Here is a 27,489-nt window from a genome sequence, read left to right as displayed (position 1 = left end):
TTCAACAACTGCACCATGTCAGCTCTCAGCATTCACTATATGTCATATCTTAGTACTGTATTGGTGATCAGTTGAAGTAGTTCATGGAGTCTTGAAGCAACACCTGCAAACTGATTCAGCAATCTGGACTAGATTACTTTTTTGAAATGAAATATCTTTCTGTTCATTTCAAATTGTGTTTCTTCCTCAGTTATTTTTGCTATCAAGAAAGCTTTGCCTAAGAAGTTGATCCACAAACTAATCATTCTAGAATGACAAATTGCAATGCTTCTTATAAAACATAATTACACTGACCAACACGCATTTTGGTGCCTCAAATGTTAAACTTGTTTCTGGATATATTTGCCCCGCTGTTTCCAAAAATGGCACAGGTTTTCCTCTGTTGGCTCTAGTTTTTGGGATACAGAACACATACCACATTACCAGCTCACCCATAGAGAACCATGATAACCGTATCTAAGAAACTAGAGCTGATGTTGGCTGTGCTGGAATTGTATAAGTACCGGTTCCTTTTGTTAGGCTGATTCACCCACAGCTTGAGAGTAGCCATTTTTATGTTAGTTTTATGAGGGTGGGGTTTAAGAAAACCCTTCCTGGTTTGTGTCAACCGTTTCGTCCGTCCCTTTGCCTGTGGAAATGGAGCCTTTTTAGATCATAGACCATCAGGGAATTTTGGAAGGAAGACATGTCTGCAGTTGGTCCCAGTGAGATCCAGGCTTGGACAAGCCATTTCAAGTCAATGTTGTCAACCAATAATTAGTTAACCAGTAACTAATTCACACCTTGGGTATTAGGGGCCTCATAGACCCCTATACCAGAGACAGAGAGCAAGGACAACTGTCATCTGTTCTCAGAAGAAAGCATTCATTTATTCTTCTCAGAAATTATCCATGACTGGCCACTTTAGGAACAATCAGTTACCTTTCCATTTTTAAGTATGGACTGTGTTGTGGGTGGAGATAGACCCAAGATTAGTTAATAAATCATTCCCATTTCCTTGAAGCAACAGCGTGGACATTGATTCTGTGGGGTTCCTTGCTCAAACAGGAAGGCAGTCCAACATCCCCCCAAGCTGACATAAAGCTAGGACATGTTCATGCCAAAGAGACATTTAAAGCTGCTTCGGTGCGACATCTCATGGGCTGTCCAATGCAGTTTCCGAATTAGCACCCTAAATAATCCAAGGAGCAGGCCTTACAACCAAAACACCAAAAATATTTTTTTTGTTGAGCTATGTAATAACTGTTGTTGATTTTTCTTAATAATAAAGAAAAATAATTGCAAGTAATTTTAAAGAAGTGAGAATGCATCTCAATGCTTATTTGATGAAGGACTTATTACTCTCTGCTTGACCTCCTTAGTGCATCCTGCTTTTAAAAAGCCTTAGAGTAGATGCCTTAGAGTTGGGCTCCTCAAATGTTTAAGCCGAGTGCCAGTTCACAGTCCCTCGGACTGTTGCAGGCTGAACTATAGTTTGAAAAAACATGAACAATCTAGTGAGATCCAGGACCTCTCTGGTTCCCTAAGCTACAGTTCACAGGATTTCACATGGCATGCAGACTCCTTGCCTACTCTTTCAGCTCTGGTGTGAGAAGAAAGGGGAGAGAAAAGAGGAGAATCAAGCTGTTTAGCAATGGAATATGCTAATCATGGTGGAAAATATGCTTTGGACATGGTGGAGTCTCCTTGCTTCTCTGGAGGTATTTCTAATACCTTTGGAGGTATTCTAATACATTTGTTTTTTAAAGAAAGAGTTCTAAATGCACAACAGCTATAACACATAACTTTTTGGTCAAATTACAAAAGTGAACTTTTTGCTGCTGTGCATTACATTTGTCAGCAAATCCTTTTTTTAGTTTCAAGGTTTTGAAAACTGAGATGTGCATTATATTCAATGGCACGTTAGAATCGAGTAAATATGCTAACAATGATGTATTTATTACCCGCCTTTCTTTTTAGGTTCGAGGAGGGGCAAAACATAGTTAAATACATCTATAATATCACATATTAAAACATAGTTAAAATACAGCCATAAAAGCATTTATTAAATCATACACATATTGAAATACCTGAGACAAACATTCCCATTGATTCAATGGGTCTATTCTGGTTGCTGGGACTAAAGTCAGATTTAAAGCATAATATGAAATAAGGCTGGATCTACACTGCCCTATATTCCCAGATTTGATCCTAGATTATCTGCTGATCCCAGATTACCTGGCAGTGTAGACTCATGTAATCCAGTTCAAAGCAGATAATCTGATCCTGGGATATAGGACAATGAGATCCAGCCTAAGATTCAAAATGCAATCTTTATCTCAGATTGAATTTGCTTCTTTGTAGTCATATACATTTTTTTTGCCTTTATCAAGGAGTTTATTGGTGGACTTTTCCATTCAATTTGTATAAAGTTCCAAGGTGCATGTTTTCATTTGCTCCTAGTGTTTCCCTGGTGAACAAAGCCATTGTCGACTACTACTTTGTGGAGCTGAATGTTGAGAAGCATTTTGGAGCCTTAAGGCATTTTTTGCTGATGGAAGACGGAGAGTTTGCCCAGTCACTCAGTGATTTACTTTTTGAAAAGGTATTTTCTTAAGATTTTTCCTCTCAACTTGCTTCCGGTTGCTATGATAGAGTTGCCCTGTGCCTGTACCATCAAACACAGGAGAATTCTGCTTCATCTGCCATTTAGTGTCAAGTATTTCTGCAAATGTTATTGTGTTAATGTATTCTCGGTCTCTGATGCCATGTTTTCCCATTCTAGCTTGGTTCAGGCCAGACACCTGGTGAACTTCTAAACCCACTAGTTCTCAATTCAATATTAAATAAGGCGCTGCAGTACAGTCTTCATGGAGACACTCACTTGGCTTCCAATCTTTCTTTTGCCCTGAAATACCTTCCAGAGATGTTCAAACCTAATGCTCCCGATGCCTTAAACTGTTTAGAACTACGATATAAGGTGAGAATTCATGGATAAACTTTATTGAGTGGAACTGATCTATCCCAATCATCTTCTCTTGCTACTTATTAAAGCATTGTGTGTCTTTTTTAGAAAACATTAGTCTCTGAATCCTTATCTTAAAGCCACTGGAATTTTCTAATGATAGGAGTAATGCAACAGTAACATATATTGTTGGGCAAGTGGCCTTATTAACAAAAGACCCTCCTCATAAATGTACAGCAAGAGTAACATATTAGCAGCAGTGTGACCCAGCACCAGTAGTCAAAAGTGATAAAAAATAAAAACACTCAGACCAATATTATCTCTTCCATAGAAGAATTCTCTTCATAGCAAAATAATATGGTTGCATGACAGAACAAGGTTCCATGACAGAAATAAAGTTCAATCCTCATACTGGAGCTTCACATACGAGGCCTTCTCATACCTCATGTCATGAATAACTTTGCAATACCTTTAAAGCATAAGTTCTTTTTATTGCAGTTTCCAGTGTGAAGAGAGTATACAGAAAAACTTTTAGACATACAGATTCTATGCAACTACATTGGATTCACAATTACATGGCTAACCAACAATCAATGGAGAATTACATTTTCAATCACCATTCACACACATGTACATGCGTTCATCATAATGCATCCAAATATTACCATATCCTTTTCTCCCTCTTTGGAGAAGCACCTGTTAGGCCAGACCCTGCTTTCCTGCAGTCTGCCAATTCATAGTTCCAAAACTTCCATAATGCCAAAACTTCAAAATGCATCCTTTCCCTAAGCACAATACCAAGGACCAGATCTCTGTTTTTCATACAGCAGAACCTGACAAAATCTAAGACTCCAAAAGTGCACGTCTTCCTCTTCCCTTGAGAAAGAATCCCCAAAGTAACCAGACTATTCCCTTGCAAATCTGCCACTCTCCAAATACACCATCTCTGTCCTTCCCATGGGGCAGAGAGGTGGATGAACCAGATTCCTCAGGTCTGTCACAATTAGATTGAGTCTTTTATAGGAATATTCTGCTGATGTAGTCCCAAAGTTGTAAATTAATGATAGACTTCTTCCATCCTGTCTCCATCTCAGTTTCCTGGCCAGATGTTGACTCTTCTTGATTGGTGTTGACAAACACAAGGCTTGTGTTGACTTTCTTCTTAACATAAGGAACATTGCAAACATTTCCTTAACTTGAAAGAATCATTGTCACAGTTCTTATAACAGTTTACTTTTCAGTTTTTATTAGCAACTTTTAATTATATATTTATTATAATTGTTATATAATTATAATTTTATATAATATATTTTATATATTTTATATAATATATTTTATATAATATATAATTATAATATATTATTATAATTTTATATAATTTTTATATATATATATATATATATAATTTAATTATATATTTACATTACATGTAATATTACTAATAATATTACAATATAATGGTATAGTGCAATATAGTAATATATACTGATATTGTACTATGCTAATAATATAATATATTGTATGAAAATATATATTGTAAGCCGCTCTGAGTCCCCTTCGGGGTGAGAAGGGTGGCATATAAATGGCGTAAATAATAATAATAATAATAATAATAATAATAATAATAATAATAATAATTACAGTCCAGCAAGCAGGTAGTCATTTAGTCATTGCAGGCTTGGGTCTTTTACTGGTGTTTCCAAAATTATTAGCTCCAGCCATACATCCTTTCATTCTTCCATTCATTCCCACACATAATATTAAATCCACATTGATCAAATCTGCAATGATATTTTCATGACACTCACACAGAGGCTTCTCTCACAGACTAAGGCTACCTCACACTGTGAGGCCTTCTCTCACAGACTGAGACCTTTCTTCCACTGAGGCAAACTAACACAGAGGCCTACTACCAATACACCTGCTTATATAGAACTGCAGCTTTTGCTGACTCATTGCATCCATTTAACCCTTTCACTGCTTGACTCATATTTTTGTAATTAAAAATACCTAGTTAATTTTTAATATTTCTGACATATATTTCAATTCTTCTTTTTTAAGGTGGACTGGCCCTTAAATATTGTCATTACTGACAACTGCATGAACAAATATAACAAAATCTTCTCCTTCTTGCTGCAACTGAAGCATATGGTGTGGACACTTAAGGATGTTTGGTTCCATTTAAAGCGAACTGGTAAGATAATTCTGATTCTTTTTTATTTATCTAGTTTAGAGTCCCACCTGTTCAGATAAGCAAGTTATGTCTGCATTGACCAGGTGTCTCTTGTATTTGTATTCCATGAGAATAATCTAACTCAGTTACATTCAGCTCAGCATAATAGAAGGTGAACACTGTTTGTGTAGTGTAGGTCCACCTGCAGATGTTTATACTACATTGATATGAGGTTGGACTGAGGCAAGTGCATGTGAGTTTACACAAACTGTTTGGGGAAAATTAATGTGGTTTCAAATTAATGTGGTAATATGACCTTAAATTCAGTAGTAGTATTTTTTTTCCTGTGCTGCTAGTAATTTCTTTCTTTCTCTTTCAGCCCTAGTGAAACATGCATCAAATTCCGTTCAATTTCGGCAACTCCAGCTTTATAAGCATGAAATGCAGCACTTTGTCAAAGTGATTCAGGGTTATATTGCAAATCAAATCTTGCACGTGACCTGGTGCGAGTTTCGAAACAAACTGTCTTCAGTCGGGAACTTGGAAGACATTTACAAAACACATGCAGAATACCTCAACAAAGCAATCTTCCGGTAAGAATATTGTTATATGCAATACAGAGGATTATAAAGATTTGCCACATATCCTGTATTAGTGATACGTATGTATAAGTTATGTGCTATTCAGTGAATCCTTGGCTTACTCAACATGGCCAACTTAAACTACTGGCAGGGTTGGGTTTTTTTGGGGGGGGGGGGAATTGACCCAGGATGATGGGAGTTGTAGTTCACCCACATTCAGTGACACTCTGAACCCCACCAGCATCCTAAGGGCCACATAAAATGATATGTGGGCTGGATTCAGCCTGCAGGCCTTGAGTTTGACACATGTGCTCTATAGCCTCCCACTGTTATCAAAGGGAGTCCCTTCCAAACTCACACTGGGAAGTCATGATTGGGGAAACTTTCAAGGTATCTGCATAGGTACACGTTTAGGGAGTACCCTGGAGCCCCTGGTGGCGCAATGGGTTAAATCATTGTGACGATAGGACAGAAGACCAACAGGTCGCAGGTTTGAATCCAGGGAGAGCATAGATGAACTCCCTCTGTCAGCTCTAGCTCCCCATGCGGAGACATGAGAAAAGCCTCCCACAAGGATGGTAAAATATCAAAACATCCAGGCGTCCCCTGGGCAACGTCCTTGCAGATGGCCAATTCTCTCACACCAGAAGCGACTTAGTTTCTTAAGTCACTCCTGACATGAAAAAAAGGGATTACATTGGGCTCATAAATACACCATGACTCCATGACTCTAGTTACACATTTATAACTGCCATTGAACACTATTTCTTAAACTGTGTCCTGACCCCGTATGAGGTTTCCTTAGCTCAACATTGGGGTCCTGAAAAAAATGGCAACAATAAAAGATTTCTGAATGTCACCTGGTGGCTTCGACATTTACCCAAATCTGTTGTGCAGGGTTTACACTGGAATCTTCAGAAGATGCTTCGTCAGTACATCATAAAAAGGGAAATCAGCCTGTTTGGTAAGCCTGGCAAATGTGGTTTGTTATTAATTAATGTTATTAGTTAATACATAATAACATTAAGTAATAACTAATCAAGGAGTCCCAAGTAGAAAGGTTTAAGAATCTCTGCCATAGAGGATTCCAGCCTACAATAAATATGGATCTCTGTCTTCGCCTTTGGTGCTGATTTCAGTGTGGGTGTCATGTGTATTGTGTGAGGAGATAATAGATCCCACCTTAGGATTGTTTCAGAGGCAGAAATTAGATGTGTTTAAATCAACTTGAATAAATCCACTTAAAATCCGGTTTCTGGCTCCTGCAGAATTCTGGGGTTTATAGTTTGGCGAGGCTGTTAAAGGCTCCTCCCTAAACTACAAACCCAAAATTCTGCAGAAGGCAGCAACTGGATTTAAAGTGGATTCATTCTCTAGTGTGATGAAGCCCTATGATAGAAGTTTAGAGAACGGGGAGTATGAAGCATTTTCAAACTCCTTCCAATATAATTGTCATTACTGGAGTGTCCAGCAGAGGGAGGCAAAGAGTTCATTTGGATTCCTTGATGCTTCCCACTTTTCAAAAAATTGACAGATATGTCAGATACCCTAAAGATCACAGATCCCATCTGATCTTGAAAGCTAAGCAGGATCAGCACGGGTTTGTACTTGGAGGGGAGAACACCAACACAGCCACCAAGTACCAATTACCTTAAGGTATGTTTCAAAGGAAGGAAAAAGGTAAAGATAAAGTTTTCCCATGATATTGAGTCTAGTCGTGTCCAACTCTGGGGTTTGGTGCTCATTTCCATTTCTATGCCAAAGTGCCGGTGTTGTCCGTAGACGCCTCCAAAGTCATGTGGCCAGCATGACTGCATGGAGCGCTGTTATCTTCCCGCCAAAGCGGTACCTATTGATCTACTCACATTTGCATGTTTTTGAACTGCTAGGTTGGCAGAAGCTGGGCCTAACAGTAGGAGCTTATAGGAAGGAACTGGAAAAAAATCACCTCTAAGTATTCCTTACCTGTGAAACCCTATAAAATTCATGGAAAATTGACAGGCAGCTTGAAAATACATGGTCATACATGTCAGATGTTGTGCATGAAAAGTGAAGAAACTTACTTTGTGCTGTTGGGATTTGAAAAAGAATATCGTAGTTCTTAATTTGCTGTTTTCATTTGCCTGGAAAGGGTTCATTTGATGCTTTTCCAATATTAGTCTATGCATTTGTTGTGATGGACACACTTTGAGGCTGTAAACCCTTTGGTTTGTGTGACTAGTTTAAGAAATGCAACCTAAGTTATGATTTAGTTTCTAGCTACCAACATGCTAATGTGGTGATAAAGAGCAGAAAGAAATGGAATTAGATGGGAGTGGAATACACAGTAAACATTTGGACAGAAAGAGTAGGAATGCATGGAAAAAATCTGAAATGAAGAAAAAGAAAGAGTAGAAAGAAATGTCTTCGAAACTGATATGTTGAATGAGATCCCACTAAGCAAAACCTGAAGATTGTGTGGTCCTCCAGATGTTCTTGGAATATAGCATCCATCATTCACAACTTTGTTTATGCCATAACATGGGGAACCACACAGACTAACAATATCAGGAAAAACACGTTTTACATAGTTCTGAATTCAGCTAATTAAAACCTTAATAAGTAAGTGTGTGTGTGAATGGTAGCATAAGGTATGTTAATGATATCTGGACCTCCTAGACTTTCCCCAGAGCAATAGACTTTTGGGTAAGTTTGCCTTCTCCTACATGACAGGAAAAGGCAAGCAGTTGTTTTTTTAGCATGAGAGTTTCTCAATTCCAAAATTATTCCAGCAAACTTCAGAAGTGTCAGTTAATGAGACAACAACGTTGTGGGTGAGGAGGGACAACAATTTAAATATTTGCTGCCACGGAAAAAGACTTGTAGCCCCACTTTCCAGGTAATAATATGTTTCCCTTTTGACAGGGGCTTGCTGACAGAAAAGGCGGCTCCTGTGATGAACATCATCCACAGCATCTTCAGCTTCATTTTAAAGTTCCGCAGCCAGCTGATATCTCAGTCGTGGAGTTTTGATACCAGCAAACAAATGGCCGTTCACCCCAACTTTGGCTTGATGCAGCAATCCTATAACACCTTCAAATATTATTCCCACTTCCTATTTGACGGTAAGACCAGAGCTTGATAAGAACATGCCATGCAATGGAAAGATAAATGCACTTTGCATAGTATTATAAAGGCACTAGTTAGTATACATGTTTATGCTTTTCTTTCATAGTGCAAAGCACCATGATGATTTGATTATGTCTCCATAGCCTGGTATTTTTTTTCTGTATCTACTTGTTGCGTTGAAACCATGACTTCGCATTCCAGGCAGTCTTGCATAACAGTGCTTTCATAGTTATCTGATGTCTAAGGCTGACTGCTATTGTTGTTGTTGCCGTTGCGTGAACTTTACTGGCAAGAGCAGCTCTTGAGAAAATAATCTGACCTTGAACAGCAGACTAGGAAGTTTACTTACATTATTTCAGATTAATTGCCCAACCAAAGCAATACTTATCAGAAATATTAAAAACGAACTGGGTATTTTTATTACAAAAAATATTTATTTTTTATTTAAAACAGTTATGCCCCATCCTTCTCAACCTCTGAGGAGGGACTCAGAACGGCTTCCAAACTGGCAACATTCACTGCCAAGCATAATGTGAAACACATAATAAGTACAGCCATACAATTAAAATAATCATAAATATACATTAAAACTCGCTCGTCAGATTAAAATCACCAGAATTAAAATCTTCGTCCAAAGCAGTCCAAGTACGGTCCAATAAAATCTTGTATTTATTTATTTATATATTTCTGCGCTTGTATACCGCCGTTTCTCAGCCTACATTGGTGACTCAACGCGGTTTACAACAATACAATATCAACAGTATTCAATATAAAAAGCATAAAAACACATACAAATATACAGTATTGGGCCACCAATAACAAACCAGTGCATCTCTTAACTAAAAACGCAGTCCAATTTCATCGTCTGTGATTACCAGTCCTTGATCATCAGATTCATTGCACCGAGTTAACCGAATGCTTGTTCGAACATCCATGTCTTTAGTCTTTTTCGAAACACCATCAGCGAGGGGGCTGACCTTACCTCTATGGGAAGGGCGTTCCAAAGCCGAGGGGCCACCACAGAAAAGGCCCTGTCTCTCGTCCCCGCCAGCCGCACCTGTGAAGCAGGCGGGATAGAGAGCAGGGCCTCCCCAGAAGATCTTAGGGTCCTGGTGAGCTGATAGGCCGAGATACGTTTGGATAGATAAGTTGGGCCAGAACCGTTTAGGGCTAAAATAAATTATTGTGTGAACACTTGATCCCATAACCAGGATTTAAGTTTCTTCCGGAAGGTCAGGAAGGAGGGGGCAGATCTAACCTCTCTGGGGAGGAAGTTCCACAACCGAGGGGCCACCATGGAGAAAGCCCTGTCTCTCGTCCCCACCAAACGCGACTGTGATGGGACCGAGAGCAGGGCCTCCCCAGATGATCTTAACATCCTAGGTGGTTTGTAGAAAGAGATACGTTCGGACAGGTAAACTGGGTCGGAACCATTTAGGGCGTTATAGGTTAGCACCAACACTTTGAATCAAGCCCAGAAGCTAATAGGCAGCCAGTGGAGCTGGCGAAGCAAGGGCATTGTATACTCCCTGTACCCCGCTCCCGTGAGTCAAGTACTGAAAGAGTCCGTAGGCCGAAGCCTGTTAGAGTCAGTAGGCCAAAGCTAGTGTCTTCCTGAGGAGAGTGAGTAGGCCGAAGCCTATTAGAGTTAGTGGGCCAAAGCTAGTGTCATCCTGAAGAGTGTGAGGTAAACCTCTGTGTGAGAGAATCCTTGTGTGAGAAAGCTCCAGTGTGGAGCCTGATGCGTGTAAAGCTATTATGTATTTGTTTATTTGTGTTATGGAAGCCTAGTTCTTTTAAATAGTGCAACCATATTATTTTAGTTAAAAGAAAGCCTCCTATGGAAGAGATAACATTGGTCTGTGTGTTTTTGTTCTTTTTAGCACTTGTGGCTACTGGTGCTGGGTCACACTGCTGCTGCTAAGTTACTCTGCTGTACATTTATGAGGAGGGTTTTTTGTTAATAAGCCCACTTGCCCAACAATACTGTACTTGGTTGAATGAAGCATTTGATGAAGCAAAGCATTTTGGGATCTTATCAAGTGAAATAACATTCATTTAAAACCTACACATTTAGATACCAAAAAGACTTGCAGAAAAATGCTGAGGTCCCATGTTAGACTTTAAGTGGAATTAAGTGGAATTATACTAGAAGAGCTAAAGTTAGTTCAGCAGTTAGGGTACTTTGACAAGCATGTGACCACTGTATTTTTCCAGAAGGAGACTTGGAGTAGGCTGAATTGCATACATTTTGCATTTCAGAATAGGTATTAATTTTGCACCAACTGAAAGCTGGACTGTAAATGTTCTGAACTTCCTTTTTCCTTGTCCTCCCTGCAGTTGTAACCAAGTTGGTCAACAGAGGATACCAGCCTCACCTGGAAGATTTCCTATTACGAATCAACTTTAATAACTACTATAAAGATAACTGAGTCTGTATAATACAGCACAAACCTATGATAGAATGTATTCAGCATTTTATGGTTCAATTCTGCTATTTAATGGTCTTGGCTTGTTGAAAAATTCAATAATGCTTCTAAAACAGGAAGCTCTTTTTTTAGAAACACTGACAGAGAGACTGGATCCCCAGAAGATCCCATTTACATCTAGGAAGATACTTCGTTTTTCTCCATCGCATGACAGAAGTTCCTATTGTCCTTCCTGGTGCAGGAAAGCATGTTGCCCAGTGTCCATACAGAAGTGTAAATTTGTTAATGTGTAAATTGTGTAAACCTCTCTTGTAAATGTGTGAGCAATAAACCGCAAAACCAAAACGCCCTTCTTTCTTTTCCTCTAAATCTCTTTTGTAGGTTTAGTTCACTGTTATGAGACAAGTTATAATATTATTTGAGCAATGTGTTGTCGAAGGCTTTCATGGCCGGAATCACTGGGTTGCTGTGAGTTTTCCTCAGGCATCCTAATAAGTTGTGAGGTTTGTTGGAAACTAGGCAAATGGAGTTTATATATCTGTGGATTGTCCAGGGTGGGAGAAAGAACTCTTTTCTGTTGGAGGCAAGTGTGAAAGCTGCAGTTGATCAGCTTGATTAGCATTGAATGGCCTTGCAGCTTCAAATCCCAGCTGGCTGCTGCCTGGGGGAATCCTTTGTTGGGAGATGTTAGCTGATCCTGATTGATTCTTGTCTGGAATTCCCATATTTTTGAGTGTTGCTCTTTATTTACTGTCCTGATTTTAGAGGGTTTTTTAATACTAGTAGCCAAATTTTGTTCATTTTCATGGTTTCTTCCTTTCTGTTGAAATTGTCCACGTGCTTGTGTATTTCAGTGGCTTCTTTGTGTTACTCTGACATGGTAGTTATTAGAGTAAGGCTACTAAATACTAATCAAGGTGGCCATTTGCAACATTCACACCTGCCTCCAGCAGACTAGAGATCTTTCTCCTACCCTGGACATTCCACAGATATATAAACCTCACTTGTCTAGTTTCCAACAGACCTCACAACCTCTGAGGATGCCTGCCATAGATGTGGGAAAGTGTCAGGAGAGAATGCTTCTGGAACATGGCCATACAGCCTGGAAAACTCACAGCAACCCATTATTTGGGCAACTGGGAGTACATATAAAATTGTGACTGCATTAGAATGCACCTTTCTGTCTCCAGAAATTGTCAGGAGAAGCTGGGGAAGGAAATAGATGTGAGAGTAACTTGTGCTAAAAAGCAGTCAATATTCAGTAAACAAAATTGAAAAACTTTATTTGCTTCATCATCTAAGTTTATTTTTTAATATCAATTAAAAGTGATTAACTGCATAGTAGATATATAGCAATTTGTTGGAAAGCATTACCAACCATTTTATGTTTAATTTCATGTTTATTCACATAGTATGGCCTTCCTCCTTCAGATTTGTGATGATTTGGAAATCTAAATAGAGAACACTTTCCAAGCACTGGGCTGAAGAATCTCCCATTTTAGGTGCATTTCACCTTCAGCTCAGTAGACAATAATGAACGGTAACTACTCCATGTCTCCCAGTACACCGCAGATGCCCAGCCTATGCACTGAGCTTGGTTGTGCCAATCCCCATTGAGATCCGACAGGCCGCAGTCGCTGTACCACCACCCAGAGGTTTTGCTTTCTGCGCAGTTATTAAAAGCAATGTCTCCCCCTATGCATGGGTTGCAGCCGTCGTTGTCATTGTCGTATGTACTGAATGGATAGCCATCTTGTTCCTTTGAATATGCATTTGCCCGGAAGGCATCTCCTAAACAAAGGAAAGGACAAGGGATTTGAGACTCTTGGCATCACCTTGATCAAACTGGAGCAGGTGAAGTGGCATCAGAGCATCACTGGGTGCACAGGCAAGCAGGCTTTTCTGCAGTTAAAGCCCACATTTTGTATATTATTATTTTATTGACACAAAAACACAGTATGTCACAGCAACGAGATATATATGTTGGTTTCGTATCACAAAATAACTATTATTATTATTTTAGTTGTAGTTTGACAAGGTTTTAGCTTTCTCTGCCACAGAGTGCTGGCATCTCACCAAACTATGAATCCCAGGATTCCATAGCTCTAAACTCTAAACTGCATTCATTCCACAACATAGATCAGTGGTTCCCAACCTGTGGTCCCTGGACCACCAGTGTCCCCAAGAACTAAAATATGATCTGTGGCCTCACTGTTACTACACCATCGCAGCGAGAGCAACCCTCTTATAGGAGAGTCTGAGTACCTATGAAAGGCGTGACAACAAGCCTCCTGACTGCTGCTTCTCTTCCCTCCCTCTGAGTGGAGCCATTCCATGTGGAAGTTGGAAGTGGGAGCACCTTGGTGTTTTTGTTTTTAGACCTGTTCCTGGGGTTATTTGGGGTTCTGATTCAGAAAGTTGCATTGGATAGACAATATCAGCTCTCAATTATTAAATATGGTTTTCTATGGGTGAGCAGATGGTGACTGCTAGAGGGCAGTATCAGAAACGAGAGCTGATGAGGTCTATCCAATGCAATTTTTTGAATCAGCATCCCAAATAACAAAACCAAATCTAAAGTTGACCAAAAACAGATTCATAACCCTTTTGGTACTAAAGTTGGAGAGTGGTCCCTGGTCAAGTGGTCCCTTGTAAAAAAAAAAAAAAAAAGGTTTGGGAACCACTGGTGTAGCTGCACCCAGAACTCTATGAAAGCTTTGTTTATCCATTCAATTGCTTCAGACTCTTCATGACTTCATGGACCAACCCACACCAGACCTCCCTGTTGGCCAGGGCCACCCCCAGCCCCTTCAACTCCAAAAGATCTTTGACCCACACAGTCAAAGACTTTAGAATAGTCAATAAAACAGAAATAAATGTTTTTTTTTCTGAAACTTCCTGCCTTTTCTCATTATCCAGTGGATATTGGGAATTTGGTCTCTCGTTCCTCTACCTTTTCTAAACCCAGCTTGTACATCTGGCAGCTCTCCGTGTATTGCTGGAGTCTTCCTTGCAGGATCTTGAGCATTGCCTTACTGGCACTTGAAATAAGGGCCACTGTACGAATGTTTGAGCATTCGTTAGCATTTCCCTTTTTTGATATGGGGATATAAGTTGTTTTTTCCCCCCAATCTGATGGCCATTCTTGTGTTTTCCATACTTGCTGCCATATGGCATGCATCACCTTGACAGCATCCTCTTTCAAGATTTTAAACAGTTCAACTGGGATCCTGTCGTCTTCTGCTGTTTTGTTATCAGCAATGCTTCTTAAGGCCCATCCAACCTCACTCCTCAGCTTATGCTTATGCTACCAAATTCTTTCAAACATGCATCCAGATCTAGACTAACACATCTAAGTCTTTGAATCAATATTTGCATAGCTGAAAGGGATGTGTTATTTGTCACTTTCCACAACAATCTGGAGTGCTGACATTTTGCATAGCTAGCGGAGGAATCTCTTACCTCTGTTTCCTTCATACTTTCCCAAATGGAGGCGATAAAGGTCCTTCTCACTGTCAATGCTGAAGTTGTCATAGAGGGCATAACCCTGCTGGTTTTGGCAGTCAACCATGTCCACTCGAAGCTGACAAGTTTTACCTTCCTGGTGGGTCAGCGCATAGATGTAGTCAAGCCCCAACCAATGTTCATCTGGGGCATGGGGAATAAACACTCCTGTGATTTTTATACACTTGGATACATGGATCTTGACTACAATGATATGGTGCAGCACTCTTCAGAGCCACTGGGTTTCGGCTTCCCAGCTCTATTCTGGGGTTTGATCCCTGGCATTTCTGATTTAAAATATATCAGGCAGGATCAGAACAGACAATACCAGGCTAGCACAACAAAGAATAAAAAATGGCCTTAGCTAATAGTTGGCATTGTTTAGTAGTTTTAGTGTTGAACAACAACTCTGGAGACTAAGGTTCGAATCCTTGCTCAGTCATGGAAACTGACTGGGTGACCCTGGGCCAATCCATGGTGATAGGGTCACCATGGATTGGAAACAACAACAACTAGGACTAAACATGACATTCACACATTCTCCCTATACTTTTGTATGTACACTATGACCTGCCTGCTTCTTCAAGAGTTTGGAATTCAATTTTTTTGGATGTTTTCCAAATGATATATCTGACACAAGCAGAATTTAGATCATGTCACTTCCAATTGCAATTTAATCAGATTTTCTGTCTTATTTTCCAAATTTTGCAGAGTTTATGAAGAATGTGGGGGGATGTTTTGTGCAGTCAGGTATGAGAAAAAAAGTTCATCTTTTTTAAAGATCATTTTACCAACCCGCAAGGGATTTGCTAACTGAAAGCTCAGCGCTTCAAATCTGGGGAGCCGGGTGATCTCCCACTGTTAGCACCAGCTTTTTCCAACCCAGCAGTTTGAAAACATAAAAATATGAGTAAGATCAATAGGTCCTGCTCTGTCGGGAAGGTAAGAGTGCTCCATGCAGTCCTGCCAGCCACATGGCTTTGGAGGTGTCTATGCACAATGCTGGCTCTTTGGCTTAAAAATGGAGATGAGAACCACCCTCCAGAGTCGACCACAACTAGACTTGATGTCAAGGGGAAACCTTTACTTTTACTTACCAACCCACAAGGTTCATGTCATGCATTAACACGGAAGAATTGTTGCAGTTTGACACCACTATATCTGCCATGACTCAATGGAGTTTAATCATGGTAATTGTCATTTGGAAAGATTTTAGTTTTCTATGCCTAATAGTGCTAGTGCTTTACCACTCTCAAAATTCCATAGAGTTCAATCATGGCAGTTAAAGTAGTTTCAAATTGCATCAATTCAACAGTGTGGATTCACTGACGCACCAGAAGCTTGTTCAGATTACCTTAAGAATAATCACGCTTTTCTCATGTTTGAGTCTCCTATTGACTATGCCCATATACATTAAACTGCTATTAATGTTTCTCTTTCTTGCCCTCCCCTCCAGATGAGATACAAACCCTGGGTGGTTAATACAAAATAATAAATTTTAAAAAACATAATTTGATAGCAAAACTAGCACGCCCCTGGTTAGTATAATGCTAGAAGAAGAATTTACTTACAGTTAACATCTCCAAATCCATTTTTGTAGTCAAGCCATGGTCTGTAAAAACTCACAGGGTTGCCATCAGCACCTCTCCCATTGCGTCGTTGGATCACAGTCCATCCCCCATCTGCTCGACTCTCACAGAAGGCCTATAAAAGCCATCATATTGTTGTTCTTCTCAGTTTTTCTATATCATTCTATGCCCAACCTAATGGTTAATTTCCCTTATCTTACAGATTCGGATCATATATACTTTTGGTTATTAAATCGTTTTTGACGATCACAGAATTTTGGAGGCTGAGGGCATGCAACACGCACAAAGGCTCCGAGTGGGTTTTCATGGCCAAGAAGTAGGATAAAAATATGCTAACATATTGTACAGGCAGTCCCCGAGTTAAAAACATCCGTCTTACAAATGTCTCATAGTTAAGAACAGAGGTGAGACAACAGGAAGTGCGAGAAATCTTCCCCTCGGAAGGGAAATTCACTCCTGAATGTGTTATCATGGGAAAAAGTGTCTCCAGTGAAGCTTTCTCTCTGATCTTTGTTCCATAACAAGCCAATTAAAAAAATTCCAATTCTCATACAGAAAGTGAGGTCTGGAAAAATTGCAGTAATTAGTTGTCCTATAAGTGAGGACAGAATAGAGGATGTACACCCCTACTACTTATACACAAACTTTTAGGAAGAACTAAACTTGATAAGCACCTTTCCTCTCTCTTTATCAAAACCATCCTCCCCAGAATAACTTCCAGAGATCTCTGCATGGTCATACCAAGGACAGTTTTCCCCTCTTGTTCATAAGAAAGCCCAAAGAGGAACTTCAAGTGTAATTGTGAAACTCTGCCTTACCAAGAAAGGAGGAAGTGACTTAATTGGTTTGACCAAGGAAGGTCCATTGCTGGTGTAAGAACCTTCGGCAAATATTTTTGTACAGTCATGTCCTTTAGAGAAAGAGAAATGGTAAAGATAATTTCAGAATACAATTCAGTGTAAAACAGAGCTTTCGAAACCATTGGTGTTTATTTATTTATTTGTTATTTACAACATTTGTATCCCGCCCATATCAGCCCGAAGGAGACTTAGGGCAGCGTACAAGTCAGCAACAATGAGATGCCATATATAAAATATATACATCAATAAAAAGCAAAAACATCACAATACATTTAAAAACCATAAAAGCAATGAATAATAAAAATTACAAAAACTATGTTTTCTTGTTCAAATCTTCAACCGTTCCATATGGGCATATATGTAAATTAAAATACAGTAGAGTCTCGCTTACCCAACATAAACGGGCCAGCAGAACGTTGGATAAGTGAACATGTTGGATAATGAGGGATTAAGGAAAAGCCTATTAAACATCAAATTATATTATGATTTTACAAATTAAGCACCAAAACATCATGTTTTACAACAAATTGACAGAAAAAGCAGTTCAATACATGGTAACGTTGTGTAGTAATTACAGTATTTACGAATTTAGCACCTAAACATCACAATGTATTGAAACAGCTGTGGATCCAGGCGGGAGGCAGACTGCATTGGATAATACAGAACGTTGGATGAGCGAAGGTTGAATACGCGAGACTCTACTGTAACAAAATCTATGGGGAATACAACATACCTCATGAAAACTTTTCATTTATATTTTCTCACCTACACACTGCAGCTGATACTAAAGCAGTGTTTCTCAACCTTCCTAATGCCTCGACCCCTTAATACAGTTCCTCATGTTGTGGTGACCCCCAACCATAAAATTATTTTCATTGCTACTTCATAACTGTAACTTTGCTACTGCTATGAATCGTAATGTAAATATCTGATATGCAGGATGTATTTTTATGAACTGGACTAAATTTGGCACAAATACCCAAATATGAATACTGGTTGGGTTGGGAGGGTTTGATTTTGTCATTTGGGAGTTGTAGTTGCTGGGATTTATAGTTCACCTACGATCAAAGGGCATTATGAACTCAACCATTGATGGGATTGAACCAAACTTGGCACACAGAAAATATGGGAAGGGTTTGGTGATCAATGACCTTGAGTTTTGGAGTGGAAGTTCACCGACATCCAGAGAGCACTGTGGACTCAAACAATGATGGATTTGAACCAAACTTGGCATGAATACTCAATATGCCCAAATGCAAACACTGGTGGAGTTTAGGGAAAATAGACCTTGACATTTGGGAATTGTAGTTGCTGGGATTTACAGTTCCTCTCTAATCAAAGAGCATTCTGAACCACACTAATGATAGAATTGGGCCAAACTTCCAACACAGAGCCCCCATGACCAACAGAAAATATGGTGTTTTTAGCGACCCCTCTGACACTCCCCTCATGACCCGACCTCCAGGCTGAGAAACGCTACACTAAAATGTCACAACACAGTTTGGAGAGCTCTGGCTAACAGATAGCTTAATCATTTTGGTTAGTGTTCTCCCATATTAATGACTTACAGAACATGCATGGGGATTTTTTTGTCCTGTACATAAAAAGGAAGCAGGAGAGAGAGATGAATTTGGAAAGGTTATCCTTTTCCCAGTGGACTCTGGGCTTTCCTGGTCCATGCCAGCCCAATCTCTGAGGCTTACTAAGGTGGGTCTTTTCTTGTAATGGAAAAAATGCAACCAGGTTCCAGCTGTTACCTGGGCAACAGATCAAGGGGAGTATGATCTGGACATTGGTTATGTGTCAACCAGATCAGAACCAGAGTTTAAATATGACTGCCTTGTCCTGTCACATTCTGCTCCAAATTAAAGAGTTGACAATGTTGTAACTTCCTCTTTCCCACTCTTTTTGACAAACAACATGATGGCCGCTTGCAATGGTGAGGCTAGCCAACTTTGAGGGTTTGAGAGAATGCATCTTACCCATTTTGCTCCCTGTACAGCTTTACTCTCATTCTGCAAATGACTGAGAGATCTCCAAGTCACCTTGGAGGTGACTAGCATATGGAGAGGAGGAGGATTAGATGGTTGAGAGATCACTGCTGAGCTTCTGGTCGAGAACTATTTGTATTTGGGCTTTCCTGGTCCATGCCAGCCCAATGACCTCATTTGACTACATAACCAACCCACCATTGGTGAACCCTTTCTGGCTGTTGTAACTAATGTGGATTTTTTGTTTAGATTTTATGTTATTACAGAATTTTGTCTGACTACGTGTAGTTTAATTTAATGAGGTTGAGTTTAATTTACCGATGTTAGGCTTTAATTTGATGTTAGGTTTTAATGTTACTTTCATATGTGGGGGTTTTCTGGGATTTTATGTCAATATTGTGTGTTTTATGCAGGCATTGAATATTTGTCGTTGTTATGTTGGAATCCACCCTGAGTCCCTTCAGGGTGGATTCCTGAAGGGAATACAAATGCAAATAAAGTTTATTATTATTATTAATTACTAGCCATCCCCTGCCACATGTTGCTGTGGCCCAGTCTGTGCATATATGTTTTGTGTGTGTATATATGTGTATATGTGTATGTATATATTTGTGCATATGTATATATATGCGGTTTTGTGCATGCATTGTAAAGTTTTCTTTTCTGGCTTTTTAAGTCTCTTCCACTGTGTTTTTCAGTGTTTTTATGAGTAATGGTCACTCGTTGGCCTGATAGTTGTATTGTGTCCAAATTTGGTGTCAATTTGCCCAGTGGTTTTTGAGTTATGTTAATCCCACAAATGAACATTAAATTTTATTTGTATAGATTATTATTATTATTATTATTATTGCCAACTCAGGGCTGTGGCTCCTTTGATTGAGTTTATTATTCAAGAACATTATCTTCTATTTTTTTCTACTGCCTTCCACCTTTCCAAGCTTTATTTTATTTTCTAGTAAATCATGATAGGATCAAAACAACAGTTGGTTTTGTCTTCTTCACTAACAAGGTGGCGTATTCGTTTAGTAATTTTCAAAAGCCTGTGACCAAGTGCTAATTAGAAAAGGCTTCAGAGTGAAAGATATAATATATATATTTACCTTCATCAGGTACCTGTGGTTCTGCCTGTAAATAAATTTGTATTGATTAATTTATTTAGATGATTTACAGCCCAGCAGCAATTAATCAAATCCTTATCTAAGCAGTTCTTGAGCAACTGAAAACCATTAATACACAGTAACCTGCTCCCAGCTCACTTTACTTCCACAAAAAACTGAGGGTGGATCCAGACAGCCTTTTATCCCAGTAGCATCTGAGTTTTAAAAAACACGGGTGTTTCTGGGAGGCTATCTACACCCACCCCAGAAAGTGTGCTTTCTGGAGTGGGTGTCCAGATGTTGTACTGGGACTTCACAGTATAACATCGGGGGATTAAACCCCCTCCCCAGAAGCCCCCCTAAACTGAGTGAAAAAAGAAAAGAACTCACCTGGCCTCCCAGGGATGGTTGCCAGAGTTCTCCTGGTGCATACAAATGACGTGCCATGAGAAAGGGGGAGGGTTATTTGTGCACACCAGAAGAACTCTGGCAGCCATCCCTGAGAGGCCAGGTGAGTTTTTTTCTTTTTTCACTCAGTTTAGGGGGGCTTTGGGGGAGGAGGTTGAAATTTCCACAGTTTTCCGGGCTAATTTAGCCTGGAAAACTGTGGGAATACTGTCTGGACTGCAGTATTCTGCACTCCAGAATCGGAAATAGTGGGTTTATCCTGTGCCTTTCAAGAAGGCGCGGAATAAACCCACTATCTGATTAATTTGCTACAAACCAGGGTTTTCCTGGTTTGTAGAGAATTAATTCAGGACTGTCCAGAATGTTGTCTGGATAGCCCCTCCATTATTATGGTAGATACCACAATAAAGATACTGTCTGGATGGGCCCTTAACAGTCTGCTAAATAACTTAGATCCCATCTGCACTGCCACACAATGCCATTTCAGAATGTAGTTCAACTGCATTAAAACAAATTATATGAGTCTGCACTGCCATATCATGCAGCACAATGCAGTTATACTGCATTATATAGCAGTGCCGATGGGGTCTTAGGTGTGATCCTACAAAGGTAATGATTAATATAGTTTGCCCTCTCCTGTCAAAGGCACAAAACCAAAGGATCTTGGAAGCCAAGCCTTGTGTCCACAATGATAGTGAGACAGCTATCTTCCTTACTTGAGAGCAGCTTAGTGTCCTAAACTTAAACAAACTTTAAATCTCTTGTGGTTTGGATAGAGATAGAAGAATGTTTTTCCAACTGACATTTATTGCTTTGTTACAGAACTAGTGCTGCCAAGGAAAGCATGGGCTCAGCCAAGTAAGTGACATGTCAGTAAAGGAATGTGTGCCTTTGTCCTCCAACTAAAGGATCAGTGTATTTGTTCGTTACCTTTATTAAGCATTGCTGAATACCCAGGATACACAGACACAGCGCAATGATCTTGAACTGGAAACACCGGTTCATTCTTATAGCTGAAATGTCAAGAACAGTACAGCATAGACATTCTCCAAACTACTACACTTCATGACTTGCAATTTGTATTTGATTTTAACAACCATCCAACAAATACTCAATTAAGCTAATATAATTGCACTGTAGGACTCAGTGTTAGACCACTGATTAGAACACAACAGAACTTCACAACTGGACAGCCTGGCAAGTGTTTACATATATATACAGAAGCCCTCGGTATTTTTAGTTGCAGGAACACATGAAGCTACCTTAGACTGAGTCTAATCATTGGGTCACTTAGACCAGGATTATCAACTTCAACTGGTAAGATAATGTTTCACCAGGATTTCAGGCAATTCTTTTGTAACCCTATCTAGAAATTATAGTATTAATCAAGTCCAACCATTTTAACTACCAAACTCATGCAAAATTGGTCATTAATATCATTAATTACCAATTTTATCATATTAAATCGGTATGTGTCAGGTTGGCAGAATAACAAAAATAATAACTAAGTCACACAGTTATGGTTGTTGCTATGTGCTGCCAATTCAGTTTCTAACTCATGCAATTCTATGAATGAGAACCCTCCAAGAGATCCTGTTTTTAGCAGCTCTGTTCAGATCTCGGGGTTGGGTCAATCTATCTCAATTTTCCTACTATCTTCATCTTTCTTAGCATTACTTAGCATACTTTAATCTCATTGATGGTGTGATCATTCACAGGAATATTTTAATCAAAGTTTATTGTAGGTTATTAGGACTAATAATAATAATAATAATAATAATAATAATAATAATAATGAAATGGATTGGCCATGGGACACTGCAGCAGAATCCGAAGCAGGCAACACATACCTCCCAGTGGTGAAAACTCTTTGACAGGAGAAACAATATCTAATATTATTTATCCAATATACTCATGTATAGGTCAAAAAAATCAACCCAAAAATTGGCTCGACTTATCATTGTAAATACCATATCTTATTTAAAAAAGGACCACACCCTCCTCTGAGTAGAATGGCAAAAGGTGAGAGTGTAGTTCATCTCAGGAGAACCTAAAAGAAAACACCCTCTATTCTCTCTTCGTTGCATGACTTTTGGCCTTTTTGAATGCCTGGGTGGGGAACTGGAGGTGTTGGCAGATGGCCCTCAAGGCATCATTGTGTTTTTCCGTCTCTCCGGAACAACTCTTAACTCATCCACAGGTGATATCACAATCCATAATTTTGGTCCAAAGACCTACCCTAGACTTAAACATGAGTAGATATGTTAGATTCCTTTAAGCTTCCTTCCTTCAGAACCTAATGCCATATTTGATTACTTAAGAATTCCAGATTCTCAATGGTTATGTCCCCAACCTATATTCATTCTTCTCCAGACAATTCACCCTCTCTTAACATTTTGCTATCAATCTCTTACCTTATACCTAAAACACTATTTATTTCCAACTAAAAATATTTTGCAATCTCCATAAATTCCTATCCAAGCCACATCAACAACAACAACAACAACAACAACAACAACTGTATTTATATCTCACTTTTCCCCCCAAGGGGACTCAAGTGGCTAACAACCACACACTTAGGTCAATTTAAAAAAACAAAACAAATAGAAAACTAAAAAAAATAAAATAAATGGTGCTGTTTGTATTAGGTTAAAAATAGAGTTAAACTATAATAAATACTATTAAATTTCATTTTAAAACACACAATCCCCCCAGATTCACTGTAATGTACCCCTTATTCTTGTCCAAAGGCTTGCTTGCAGAAAAATAGGTAACACTGAAGTATTTATTTATTTATTTCCCATACTTGTACCCCACTCTTTACACCCCGAAGGGACTCGAGGTGGCCTCAAAACCGGCAACAATTTGATGCCAAACAAACAAGCAGATTCCAATAATATTAATATTATTATTAAAAATAATAACAACAATTAAAACCAGCAATAAAACATAAATGGTTAAAACAACAATTAAGATCATGCACGTTCAAAATTATAGTCCAGAATAAGTCCATCACTTTATTTCCAAACTTCCTGATGTATTATTCATTTTAGTTCCTATTTTAAGTTACTATTTTTGTGTGAATCATCACTTTCCATTTGATGAATGTGTTGAGAGTTCACTGTATAGCCTGATGGTTGAGGAACAAAGCTATTGTATAGAGATGGATGTTTTCACATTGAGAATATTTCAGATATAACTATCTCTCTATGCCTTGTTCTATAGGACAGTATTTGGGTGTTATTTATTGGCATTCCTTCTTCAGCACGTTTATTCTGTTTTGCATTAACTCTGCTTCAGCTGACTGCAGTACAAAGGTCCTTTGACTCCAAAGAAATATGCAGTTTACACAACTGACCTAATTCTAGGGTACAACACTTTAGCAAAAAGCAAACGGTGCAGAAAACATGATTTATACCTTGTCCCAGTGGTTCTTCAGTATTAAAATAATGGTCAACTCTTTTGTCCTAGTAAGGGAGAATCAAGACGGTTTGGAGCCTGGACCTCAACGCCCACCGAAAGCTTACCTTGGGGGGTTATTAACAGTTGTACTTGCACTTCCGAAATGCAGTCTTTCTCACTAGGCTTTTCTGCTTAGGTTCTTGGTATTGCATCCTAGCTAGTAGGTTCTTTAAAATCTCTACTCCCGGTTGTCAGGAAATCCCTCCCTTAGCAAGTTTCTCAACTAACCAACCATATTCTATTACGTTGTGCTATAGACTCTGCCACGTTATACAAGGGGTTTGTGTAAAAAAAAACTCAAGCAAATCTTGGTGATCCTTGTCATCTGATTATTTGCGAAAAGTACTTCATATTTACTGAAGATTTTATCCTGAAGATCTAATCTACAGCAAACACATAGGAGAGTGCCGTCTCCGAGGAGCTGAAGCTGCCATGCCCAAATGGCCCAATTCTAGGACTTTAGGTTATGTAAGACAAATCCATTTTGAATAGTCTCCAACCCTTTGAAAGGCTGTCATAAGGAATAGGGAATAGGCTTGTTTTCTGCTGCCCTGGACACTAGGACTCGGAGCAATGGTTTCAAATTACAGGAGGAGATTCCACCTGAACATTAGGAAGAACTTCCTGACAGTGAGAGCTGTTCAGCAGTGGAACTCTCTGCGTTGGAGTGTGGTGGAAGCTCTTGGAGTGTGGTGGATGCTGGATGGCCATCTGTCAGGGTTGCTTTGATTGTGCTTTTCCTGCATGGCAGAGGGTAGGACTAGATGGCCCATGTCGTTTCTTCTAACTCTATTATTCTATGGTTCAAAGACATTCTCATCAGAGTCCCTCGACCTCTAGGTCCAATGAGAGATTCTCACGGCCGTTTCCAGACATCTCACGGCCGTTTCCAGACTTCAACGTGGCCATCTCAAATCCAGGAACTTATGCATTTCCTTAATCTGAGGCTTGGTGAGATTCACTGCCACTCCTCTTTTGTGCTTTTTCTTTCACTCTTAAGTATTAGAATCCAGATAATCTGGATCTGCCACATAGCCAAGGCTGTTGGTGTGCCTCAAAGGTCTTCCCTCTCATTTGAAATGGCAAATTCTGGTTTTCTATCACACTTTGCATTTGAAAGTCCGTTCTTTTTTTTGAATAGCAATTTCTTTATATTGCATCAAGATCCATCATCTTGGATCTGAAACATAGAAATTTGAAGTCTCTTCACTTTGCTGGAATCACAGTCAAATGTCTACCACATGTAATCAAATAAACATCTACTGAAATGTAAACTCAATGTATTTAAATTGGATTTACTTATATGCCCATGTATAGGATTAGAATGTATAGGGTTAGAAAGTGGCCATTGACTTATACATGTGGTCAACGTATTCATGTGCACCATTGTCAAGAAGGATTAGTAGGGTGCAGTTATTCATCTTTCCACTATTAATATAGGATCAATATGTATCACATATACTGACTGAAGAAACAAATGTGCTTAATTTTTAAAATCTAAATAGCAATATATCCAGGTTTAAAGCAATCATAAAAATATCTTCTCTGTTTGCCCTTTACATTAGATCTAGATGGAGCAACTTATTCTCAGTTAATATGGTCTCCAATGTAGGGGTACGAATTATGTAGACCACCAGATATTGGACTAGAACAGGGGTCCTCAAACATTTTAAGCAGAGGGCCAATTCACGGTCCCTCAGTCTGTTGGGCAGACTATAGTTTGAAAACAAACATGAATAAATTCCTATGAACACTGCACATATCTTATTTGTAGTAAAAATATGAAAAAACATTTCACTATTTAAAATGAAGAACAATTTTAACCCACATAAACTTACCAGTATTTCAATGGGGCCGCAGTAGCACTGTGGTTTAAAGCCACTAGCTACAGGAAAGGCTGCTGCTGGAGGGTCAACACTTCAAGCCACAAGTCAGGATGAGCTCTCGACTGCCTACCTAGCAGTTCGAAAGCATGCAATGTGAGTGGATCAATGATTCCCAAACCTTTTTTTGACCAGGGACCACTTGACCAGGGACTTCTTGACCAGGGCCCTTCTCCAACATTAGTACCAAAAGGGTTATGAATCTGTTCTTGGTAAACTTTAGATTAGGTTTGGTTATGGTTTAAAGTGCTGATTCAGAAAATTGCATTGGATAGACCACATCGGCTCTAGTTTCTAAGACAAAACATATGCTATTCAGTAGTCACCATCTGCTCAACCACAGAAAACCATATTTAATAATCTAGAGCTGATGTGGTAGTAGTAATCTTTTGTGGGTAGTCAGTCTCTCCTTTTCTGACATCCATGTTGTCTCAGCACTGTAAGAGGGTTTCACAAGACCAGTCACTCTTGTTACCATCTGGTTTCGAGGCAATGGTGTAGTAAAGGTGAGGCTGCTGACCATATTTTAATTCTTGCGGATCACTGCTTGTCCACAAACCACAGGTTGGGAACCACTGTAGATCAATAGATACTGCCTCTGGCGGGAAGATAAAAAGGGCACCCCATGCAGACAAGCTCGCAAAAGATCGAAGGCTACAGCTAGCAGGCTCCTTCAGCATGGAAAAATGGAACAGCACCTCCCCATGTCCAGAAGTTGAGCATCACCTCTAGACACCAAAAATTGATAAAAGGGGAAATCCTCTATCAATCTGTGCATTGTATGTCGCTGTTCATGTTAAAAGGCATTGAATGTTTGCGTTATATGTACTGTAATCTGTTCTGGGTCCCTCCGGGGAGATAAAGTGGAATAGTCCCAAGCACGACTGGTGGGAATGAGAGAAAGGGTCTTCTCCATGGCTGCCCCCCACCTCTGGAACTCCCTTCCTAAGGAGTTAAAGATGGCCCCCACCTTCCCATCTTCAAGAAACAGCTGAAGACATACCTTTGCTCACTGGCTTATGAGGAAGAGGAGTAGATGGTAATACTACTATTATACCTCTGATGAATAGCTACCATCCATATTCGTGCTGTTTGCCCCACCAGCTCAATAGACATTTTGAGCAATGACCAATCTATTTGCCCCCAAAGAACTGGGAAATTGATGCTTATGTTCGATGTTTGATATTTTGTCTTATATCTGATACAACAGGTTGCATCTTTTATTTTAGTTGTTAAGGCATAATTAGTTTTTATATATTGGGTTGTCAATTTCGTTATTATGGGTGTATTGTTGTTTTTGAGCATTGAATGTTTGCCTTTTCTGTTTGGAATCTGCTCTCTGAGTCTCTCCGGGTAGATAAAGCGAAATATAAATAAAGATTATTATTATTACAAATCAAGTGTATTGTTGTTGTTGTTATTATTATTCTGGGCCTGCTTTGGCTGATGAGTTAGTCAAG

The 27,489-nt window shown here is 39.3% G+C and overlaps 2 protein-coding genes across 2 annotated transcripts in view; one reads left to right on the top strand and one right to left on the bottom strand.

Annotated features, from left to right (window-relative positions):
* TUBGCP6 (tubulin gamma complex component 6) overlaps positions 1-11,584 on the top strand; it is a 40,231-nt gene extending 28,647 nt beyond the window's left edge. The window contains exons 22-27 of the mRNA XM_060777781.2: positions 2,443-2,584; positions 2,765-2,959; positions 5,006-5,138; positions 5,497-5,710; positions 8,603-8,802; positions 11,147-11,584. Coding sequence (XP_060633764.2) covers positions 2,443-2,584; positions 2,765-2,959; positions 5,006-5,138; positions 5,497-5,710; positions 8,603-8,802; positions 11,147-11,238 — 976 coding nt within the window. The 3' untranslated portion in view covers positions 11,239-11,584. The remainder of the gene's footprint in view (positions 1-2,442; positions 2,585-2,764; positions 2,960-5,005; positions 5,139-5,496; positions 5,711-8,602; positions 8,803-11,146) is intronic.
* A 917-nt stretch (positions 11,585-12,501) lies between these two features.
* On the bottom strand, positions 12,502-24,587 carry LOC132777185 (fibrinogen-like protein 1). Its single transcript, XM_067469036.1, has 7 exons — positions 24,103-24,587; positions 21,615-21,697; positions 20,280-20,304; positions 17,147-17,238; positions 16,311-16,443; positions 14,698-14,883; positions 12,502-13,026 (listed from the first exon to the last, which is right to left on the bottom strand). Exons 2-7 carry the CDS (start codon positions 21,687-21,689, stop codon positions 12,734-12,736), a joined length of 804 nt encoding a protein of 267 aa, XP_067325137.1. The 5' UTR covers positions 21,690-21,697; positions 24,103-24,587; the 3' UTR covers positions 12,502-12,733.
* Positions 24,588-27,489: the final 2,902 nt, after the last annotated feature.

The sequence above is a fragment of the Anolis sagrei genome, chromosome 5 (assembly GCF_037176765.1).
Source record: "Anolis sagrei isolate rAnoSag1 chromosome 5, rAnoSag1.mat, whole genome shotgun sequence".
Classification (NCBI taxonomy): Eukaryota; Metazoa; Chordata; class Lepidosauria; order Squamata; family Dactyloidae; genus Anolis; species Anolis sagrei.
This window is presented reverse-complemented; position numbering and strand designations above follow the sequence as displayed.

Coding starts and splice junctions, on each gene's coding strand:
- LOC132777185 (XM_067469036.1), bottom strand. CDS start 21,689: ATGAACCGGTGTTTCCAGTTCAAGATCATTGCGCTGTGTCTGTGTATC. Junction 20,305..21,614: donor TTCAGCAATGCTTAATAAAG/GTAACGAACAAA, acceptor ATTTATTTACAG/GCAGAACCACAGGTACCTGA. Junction 17,239..20,279: donor ACCACAGGTACCTGATGAAG/GTAAATATATAT, acceptor CTTTCTCTAAAG/GACATGACTGTACAAAAATA.